Consider the following 9185-nt stretch of genomic DNA (forward strand, 5'->3'; position numbering starts at 1 on the left):
TTATAAATCCAATAAAATATAAATAAAAAAAAGGTTTGCAATTCTCGTATCAAGTCATCCACAAACATTGAAATAGAAGAAACCATGATACAAACAAATGTTTAGATATTTTTTTGGTGAAATAAATTTAAAAAAGAAAAAGAAAATCTATTACAGATAAATCAAAATGAATTGATATTATTTAGGGGTCGTTTATCAAATGTTTATTTAAAACGCTTACGAAGTAATATTACCTTATCGGATGAATATGGTAAGAAATAAGAATTTTAATTGCTAATTAGCAAATATGTAAATTTGTATTTTAATATAATGTAAGAGGAGAAAGTATATAGGATTCAGTTTAGTTTGGTTGGTTTGGTTGGATATTATTTTTAGGAAAAGCCAACTAACCCAATAAATTGGATCTTGAGACAGTGAGAGAAGTAAAGGATTGGGCAACTACTACCATAACTTAAAAGCAAAGAAGGGCATGTCTCCATGTGCTCACAAGCTCAGGGAGGGTAGGGGCCATCTATTTTTTGCCTATTCATCTTACCTCACAAACCAATACCTTATACAACTTGCATATAATTATACTACAGCATTTCTTCCTAAACTTACCTGCCTACAACCATTGCAATCTCATGACACTTTCTAAGTACACACACATATACATATACATATATATATATATATGGTAAAACTCACGCACGTATCGCTTTTGATAAAGCTTGAACCCTTGATGACCCTTTGGCATCATATGCAAATTATGAACAAACCATCTCTCTTCAATCCATATTCAGCTGCCTTAAACCTTTCCCACAAACAAGTAGAATATAAACCCATGTCGTATTCACAACTGCTGTAGCTATCCGTGGCAGCAGTAAGTTGGTGGTTGACTCGCGGCTTCAAATGCACATTCGAAGGTCGGGTGGTACTCTTGTTGATGAATCTAGAAGGAAAACTCATGAGGAGGATATCCGGCAACTAGTATACAATAATTTCAGACCTAAAAGATTGTTCCAAAGCTGACTATATCTAAACATCACCTGCAACTACCACATCTGGCCTTTGTTTTCTGGATATGCATATAATACCAAACATTTCCATCTCATTGCATCCAAGATTTTTATGAAGAACGGATGGGATAAAACTACTCTCATTTCCAACCACTTGGTACTAAGCCCATATTAGGATCATGAAAATGACTCCATCTCATTCTTTTTCATCTACATTTATGCCCTTTTCAAAGCTCTAACCCTATTCAATATGTGTTTTTTAACAATATAAAAGCATGGTCATGTTCTAGCCCATATTTGACACACAGATACAATGAACAAATGATAACCATCATCAGTGGACGAGGAATAGTGGCATTAAGCATCCACCATTCCAAGGCTGAGACTCTGTTTGCCACAAGTCACAAACCACACATGCACCACCGAAATTGCAAAAAGACATGTTTAGGGAATCAATGTAGCATTCCATACTTTTGTGGGTCCCATCTTAATTCCTACTCGTATCAAGTAGACCCACAATCACATCTTGATTTTACAATGCGTGCAGACTTTGAAATGTTAAATTCCCAAACTGCATAAGACCTAGACCAATTTGAGAGTTTTTTATCAAGGCATTGAGCAAGGTCCCTACAGAAACTGCATACCAATTTAGTCCAAATTATAAAAGAAAATGTCTTTTCAAAATTTGAAGAAACACACAATAAAAACCATTATTGTAAACAACACTATAAACTAATGGTAAACTTAGTTTCCAAGCAAAAATTCTGTTTCTCCTAACAGCCAAATGTATTGTGCTGTTATATTCTTACATAATGATTACAAGTAAACTTGAATTGGAACACACCCAATACAGCAAGCATTCAGAAAGAAGCTGCTAATTATACACAAAGACAGCAAATCCTTGTCAAGAAAGATAAAGATACTGAATCACACAAGTAATTGGATTAGATGGGAAAACAGACAATTAGGTTACCAAATCAAGTTAAGTGATTGGTCTTTTAGAGTTAACAACAACAATATCATATAACTTGAAGAATTTATCATGTAATTCGTATTACAAACAGAAGGCGGAGAGGAGAATGTTTTTTCTCCCCCACTTGAACACGCCCCAAATCAAGAACAACTATGCAATAAAGCAGAAATTTGAAAAAGAAACAGAAACAAAACACAACCCCCTTTTCCCTTTCCAGATTCAATTGATCATATCTTCCAATTGAATCGAATTGTGTTCTGTTCATTGCTTTTTCTTTATCCCAAATTCTCTATAGGCCTTTTCTTATATTGTAACAAATTGGAATCTTAATGGCATCAGATGAAGAACAAAAGAACAGAGAACTCGCACCAGTGTGTTTGTTTTCTTTTTGGCTGTCAATGAGCTGTAGTTTTAGACCTCTTCTTTGCCTCGCTGTAAAGCACCACTCCCATTATCGTCACGGCGAACCCTGAAATCCCCATGACCGTCACCGGATTCTTAAAAATCAATACAGACACAACCGCTGCAACAGCGGCTTTGGCGTTCCCTAGCACCTGCAACGTCAGGGCACTCGTATGTTTGGTGACCAAAAAATTGGTCAAATTCACCAAATACGCCACCGTAGCATTTCCGATCAACAGAAACACCATAAACGAATCATTCCTCCCTTTATCCAAAGTCTTTGCGAATACGTTCCCTTCTATATACAAAGTGAAAGGCAATAATATCGTGGCTGCCATTGGCGCCATATACAACAATAGATTCATTGAATGTAGTTTCTCCGAATCTGAAGTTAACAACAACCCTTGCACCACAGATTTCAAAGCTCTGCCGGCGGTCGAGCCCACACACATCAAAAAACCAAACAAATGAAACAACGGCTCGCTATTACTCGCCAAAACGATACCGAACACAACAGGCATTAACGCTAAGTAAACCTCTGCAGACTCCTTCTTACAAGTAATCAGGAAAGCAAAGATGGCCGTGAAAAACGGCGTAGTGGCGCCAATAGCTTGATTAAACGAAACAGGCAGGTATCTCAATGACGTATTTCCACAAACAACCGAAAAGCAAAAAATTGCGGATAATGCAAAGATCTTCAGAAACTGTTTTCGCGATAAAATCTGTTGGAACGGCACGATTTGGAACCAACGAATTGCGATGAGACTGTAGAAAGTACATGAGATCATGTGAAGCATTGTGAGGAAGATCGGATATTTATAGCCGTAGAAGCTAAGGAGGTACTTGTTAAGAAGGAGAACACCGATATTGGAAAAGTACCATGAAGCGATGATCAGTGCAGTGAGTATGGTCGGAGAGACGAATGATGTGGCGGAGAAGGAAGCGAAGATGTTATTAGTGGTGCCGTACCGAACTTCTCCCGTGGGCGTAGAGGGGATGTCAACGGAGGTCTCGAGCCTAGGGTTGCTGCTCCGGCGTGTTGTCCATGACTGTGCCTCCACCATGGGGGCAATATCGGAATTTAGACACAGTGTTTGTGTTTGTGTTTGTGTCTGTGTCTGTGTGTGTGAGAGAGAAAAAGAGACACTGCGTGTGACTCCGGCTTTGGATTGGATCCAGGAAATGTAAGCGTGCGAAGGTGACTATGATAAGACTGATAGAGTTTCAAAACATCCCCTGAAGTTTAGATTTATTACAACTTACATCCCTGAATTTCTTATTTATATCAACTCTACCTCTTTTGTTTTAATTCTCATTGAAGTCATCTTAAAATAATATTTTTCTAGCAAATGAAAAGAAATACTTTATTGTTTCTTTATTAATTTATACATATAAATTAATTCAAATAAATAATTTATTAATACATGATTTAACGAAAAATTAAAAAAACAATTTCATAATATAAAAAAGTTAAATATGCTTGAAATGTAATGTGAACATTTAAGTGCAAAGATCGCGATAGATGGGGGACCTAATAGGGAGATTTAAATATGGATTTGATCGGAGGGACAGGAATTAGGAGAGAAGATAAGAAGACAATGTGAGGCGTTGGATGAAGCGAAATAATTATTAGATCTAGGCTCGTAAGTGAAAGTGTCGGTATTTGAAGAAATAAAACTCTGAGTTTATTCGGTCAGCGTTCAGACTCTGACTCCATAAATGTTTTTCTATTCATTTTTTGTGTACCTTGAAACCCATTTATTTATCTTTAATCAATGACTTGGTGGAAAATTCAGCACGTGATCTGCACACGTGAGAGTGACCTGAACTTGAAGAATGGATTTCTACTCAAATCTTGAATGTAAAACAAACACAAAAATGTTCATAAATAAAAAAAGATAAACAGACATATAATTTTAAAAATAATACTTAAAATGAACATTTATTTTACATAAAAGGTTTTAGATATTTTATAATTATTATAAATAAAACCATAAGTTATAAATTGTTAGTATTGTTTAGTTTTAAATCTATGATATCAATTAAAAAAATTATCTTAAATTAGATTAAATATCGTATTATCTCATTTTTTTTAATAAATGATACAAGTATTTATATCATTTTAAACTTTAATGAAATTATAAAACCGGCTTTTGGTGCTCTTCATTTTACAAATATGTGATGATTTCTATTTCACAAGTGAGAACTGAGTTTCCACTCTTAATGAGGTCCTTAACGTTACTATCTTTTGAAAAAAATATGTTTATATTTTTAACGGCAAAAATTCCTTAACGTATGTTGATCTTTCCATCATGATAAGATGGATTTCAATAGCTTGGTGTGTGTGATGGTTATTCAGATACATCTCTTGAAAACTTATGTCAATTTTGTAGGTACAACGAGATCGAGTTTGATATCTGAATATTGAACCTCCTCGTCTGCAATGTCATTCCCTAGTTCATGGAAGTATAGTAACCTAGGCCAAACGATTCTTCTCGTGTGATAGTCATACAACATAAATCGATCGATTTGTAAGAATTATGAAACGGAAACAACAAGATCATTCAACTCCAAATGATCGTCCCTTAAGACATAATATGTTTGGGAAGTCTTCATGAAGGAGATCTTTACAAAAACTAAATATATTGCAATCCTCTCTTTTCTCTTTTCTCTCTCTTCACGATTGCGTGATGGAGTTTATACATACCAATGTCGGTTATGATGAATCTCAATAGATTGTTGATTTTCAATTTCTCTATGGTTCATTGTTCCTAGCTCTTGATGGTCTCGACGGATTGGATGGGTCTTGATAGCTACCGGCAACGACGACGTTATTACACTTATGTGTTTGACCACTTTCTGAAGACCCGTTGAAAAAAATAAAGATTTCCTGAAAAAAAAACAAGAAAGACATAAATAAGTCCAAAAAAACTCCTTCAAATTCGTACTTCTTTTATGTTTTGTTGAAGAACAATCAAGAAAAGGAGAAACTTAGAGTTCCATTTTCTTTTTTTCTTTTATGTTCAATCTCAAAATAGTAAAACACCTTTCCCGATATGCTTGATGGGTTGCTTGTTCTGGTTGATGTGTTGCTCAATCTGCTTGATGGAGCTTGGTGCTCGGTCTGCTTAATAGGATCATCAAACTCAATGTAATTGACGTGCTCAGTGTATCTCATCAAGGGCTTGAGGAAACTGGAAACTCCTCGTTTATTTTAAAGTTAAGAAAAACTCTTCTTTTAAATATTTTGAAAAACTCAAAAAGTTATGGGTTTTTTGGATCATTTTTTATTTATTACTCTAGAATTCTTGTTACAAATGAGTAAAGGGATGTTCATCAAATATTTGTCTGAGTAAGTGCTTATTTTTAAGAGTAATCACATTCCTTTACCTTAATGGGTAATGTTTTCATCTATCAAAATAATATAGTTACAATAATCTTACCTTACCGGATAAGAATTCTTGTGTAGGTTTAGTTTTTTTTAAGCATTTTGGTATGAATGATTTCTTTGGATCCCTTGGGCTAACAAACAAAAGATAATTTTTTGTTGTCCATTCAACATCTACATCTACCTCTACCTCTTCCTTTCACTTTCATCATTTATTCATAAATATATATAGGGTTGGATTCACGTGAGACAAACATATTTCGTGAGACCCGTGAAACCATTTTTTACATTTGAAACTTCATAGTAAAACGTTGCGAATATAAAAAACAATCGAACATTCGCAACAAAAACATTATGAATGTTACCTTCCCAGTGTTTTATTGTAAAGTTTCAAGTGTAAAAAAATGGTCTCACGGGTCTTACAAAAATAGAAAGAGAACAAAACTAAATACCGCTCATTTGGGACCATGTTTGCAAGGTCGAGCCACGCGGTCCTTGATGGTCCATTCCTCCCTTGAAACGAGACAATTCGGTTGGATTGTACGAAAAAATCTTATAAATGATTCATTGCAAAAAAATAATAACAGATTAAATAACATGTCTCTCTCAAACGAAAATTCTGTTAGATTTGGTGTCTAAACGTGTTAAATCCCTAAAAATATACCTAAAAATTATTTTTATATAATTTTTATATTTTGGTTAATTTATATAATTTATTAAATATTAATAATAATAAAATAATATAAAAAATATATGAAATAAAAATTAGAAACTGCATAAACTTTCTTATTTTAGTGTCATTCTAATCATCTTGATGAAAACTTTTTAATGAAACATTTTATTATAAAAATATTTATTTTATTATAATTTAATAAATTACATAAATTAATCAAAAAATATAAATAAATCGTTAAAGTTAAGTTGATCATTTTATCTGTTATATCTTGTTGAAACTATATTACCAAATATTAAACAACTCTCAATGCCCTAAAATGTTTTGAGGGCGCATAATATTTTTTTCCCCCTTCTCACTTGGCTTTCCCACCCTTCCCGCAAAAAAGGTCTCAAGAATACAGTAAAATGCCGAGAAGCAACCGACATAAATCATCAAAAATATCTCAACATGTGGATCATAATGGAAGTTAAATGCACTAAAAGATGATATAATCATGCAAATTGTCGAATTTTTATGAGGAAAAAAGGTAACGAAACGATTTAATACCCGAATAATCAGATCAATCTTCCTTTTCCAACATCGAACCTTTGGATTTCAACGTGAAATGGATCTAAATCCAGGAATACAAGCTGTTACAATCACAGATTTTTATGGCTTGCGTCGATGGCGGTGGCAGCAATGGCGTCAGCTTCCACATCCTTTCTTGAACGGCTACGACCACGGTGCAAATGCCTTTCGCAGTACTTATGACCGATTACAACTTCTTTGCCACACCGCCATTTCTTACCATCGGTTCTCTTACATCTTCCTGGTTCAGCCTCCATGCTGTTCTTATAGTTATCATACAAACTCCGATCGCATCCTGAGCCTGAAGAATTCACATAAATCCTTAATTACATACTTTGAAATTGTTCATAGATTCTGAAATTGAGAGATCGAGAAGAATTTAAAGAGGAAATTGTATGACCTGATAGAGAAGTGAGAACAGAGTTCCAAATTGGGAGGATAAGATGAGAAGGAACAGGCAATCCAGCTTCCACGTATTTGTAGATTAGGGCTTGTAATTTGAGCTCCTCCATCTGCATAAAGGTGAACCCTAGGCCTCCATTCCTGCTAATAACACTCATATAATTCGAATTTTGAAGCAGGAAGGATGATGAATCTGTAGAAGAAGCCGAGCCTTCAACACCATTCATTACTAAACCCACAACTGCCTCCATTCCTATTGAGTTGATGATATATAGAGCAAATACTCTCATTGCTTTCAAATATTATTTTGTATATTTATTTTAAATCAATTTTTATTTAATATAAAGAAAATAATATCAATAATGTTTATATTATATGTTAGAATATGTTTGGTACATAAGACATGACAGATCGGGACAAAAACTTGTTGTTCTTCATTTGATGCGATATGAGACAGGGACAAGGACTGCATCAAAATAGGATTAAAAAAATATTTTTTCTTGTTCCACCAAAATGGATGCAACAAAATGGGACAAATGTGAGATAGAAACTAAAAAAATATTAATCTATCCTTATTGTCGTTGTCATCCACCAACGACAGCCATTGTCGGCAACCTCCACTATATACAAGTTCCTCCACCGCCTCCACGACCACCGTCAACACTGACCACTACTATCATCATCGGCACCTCCATCTTCATCTCCACCACCACCTACACCTTATCCACATAGGTCATAACTACCTCTTTCATCATTGTCGGTCGTCACCGCGACCGCCAATGTCAACCATGTTCACATCCTTCATAACCACCGTCGTTCACCCGCCATCACCGCATCTACATCTACCTATTGCTGCAATAACTTTCACCGTGCCTTCACCAATTTATAAGACACTTCCAAACTGAATCAAACATAGTTTCTCCTTTGTATGAGTCGTGTTTTTTTGGAACAACAATCAATTATATCAAATTTTTCATTCAAATTACATACTATTATTCATGTATGTATACGAAAATTGTGTGAAAAAGCTTATAAGTTAAATTATTTAAATATGTACTTTAATTGTGTCATTTGTAGCTATTATATGATATATAAAATCATCAAATAGCTTTTATGAACAACTTATCTGTTCCTGCTCTAGTCACATCAAATGCCAAATAGACAATTTGATATGTTTAGTCTTGTCCTATTCAGTTTAACCCTCTTGTTACTGTCAAGTTCTATCATATCTAGTCTTATCAAATCATGTTTGTGTACCAAACAATATCTTATTGTAGTTAACGATAACGTCAGGGTGGTGTCTGATTGGTTTGAGCTTGGCTCCAAAGGTCAAAAGTGCACAGAGGTCCCAGGTTCAAATCCAAAAAGAAATAAAAACCCCCCTGTGGCCACGAAGGTTCAAATGCAGTGACTCCGGGCTACCTACAAAGCAAGTGGTCATCCTAGGATTAGTTGGCTTGCATAGCGGGTTGGATATCCAGGTTAATAAAAAAAGTGCTAGGGATATTATCAAATAATATATCGTACAAATTGTTCACATTATATGGTTTAAGCTTTTTATAATGCGGTTATAGTTTGCATTTTTGTCAAACCACGTTATACGATCGAAGTTTAGGTTTTGAATTACAAAATCATGATTAAAAATATACCACAAATTAATTTTTATTAGTTAGTTTTTTTTAAAAGCCAACATTATATATATATATATATATATAGAGAGAGAGAGAGAGAGAGAGAAAGAGAGAGAGAGAGAGAGAGAGAGAAAGAGAGAGAGAGATG

The 9185-nt window shown here is 34.5% G+C and overlaps 2 protein-coding genes across 3 annotated transcripts; both read right to left on the reverse strand.

Moving 5' to 3' along the window:
* Window positions 1–1994: 1994 nt before the first annotated feature.
* LOC112522195 (probable sugar phosphate/phosphate translocator At1g12500) lies at window positions 1995–3514 on the reverse strand. 2 transcript variants are annotated; one of them, XM_025131292.1, is made up of 2 exons: window positions 3253–3514; window positions 1995–3138 (listed from the first exon to the last, which is right to left on the reverse strand). In XM_025131292.1, the coding sequence occupies exons 1-2, from the start codon at window positions 3435–3437 to the stop codon at window positions 2367–2369; spliced, it is 957 nt and encodes a 318-aa protein (XP_024987060.1). In that variant the 5' UTR covers window positions 3438–3514; the 3' UTR covers window positions 1995–2366. The 2 variants fall into 2 exon arrangements, with proteins under 2 accessions (XP_024987060.1, XP_024987059.1); XM_025131291.1 differs by having other exon boundaries at window positions 1995–3514.
* Window positions 3515–6975: 3461 nt separating this feature from the next.
* On the reverse strand, window positions 6976–7691 carry LOC112521924 (growth-regulating factor 12-like). Its single transcript, XM_025130932.1, has 2 exons — window positions 7405–7691; window positions 6976–7305 (listed from the first exon to the last, which is right to left on the reverse strand). The coding sequence occupies exons 1-2, from the start codon at window positions 7655–7657 to the stop codon at window positions 7076–7078; spliced, it is 483 nt and encodes a 160-aa protein (XP_024986700.1). The 5' UTR covers window positions 7658–7691; the 3' UTR covers window positions 6976–7075.
* Window positions 7692–9185: the final 1494 nt, after the last annotated feature.

The sequence above is a fragment of the Cynara cardunculus genome (genome assembly GCF_001531365.2).
Source record: "Cynara cardunculus var. scolymus isolate 2C chromosome LG 11, CcrdV1, whole genome shotgun sequence".
NCBI lineage: Eukaryota > Viridiplantae > Streptophyta > Magnoliopsida > Asterales > Asteraceae > Cynara > Cynara cardunculus.

Coding starts and splice junctions, on each gene's coding strand:
- LOC112522195 (XM_025131291.1), bottom strand. CDS start 3,437: ATGGTGGAGGCACAGTCATGGACAACACGCCGGAGCAGCAACCCTAGG.
- LOC112521924 (XM_025130932.1), bottom strand. CDS start 7,657: ATGGAGGCAGTTGTGGGTTTAGTAATGAATGGTGTTGAAGGCTCGGCT. Junction 7,306..7,404: donor TGTTCTCACTTCTCTATCAG/GTCATACAATTT, acceptor TGAATTCTTCAG/GCTCAGGATGCGATCGGAGT.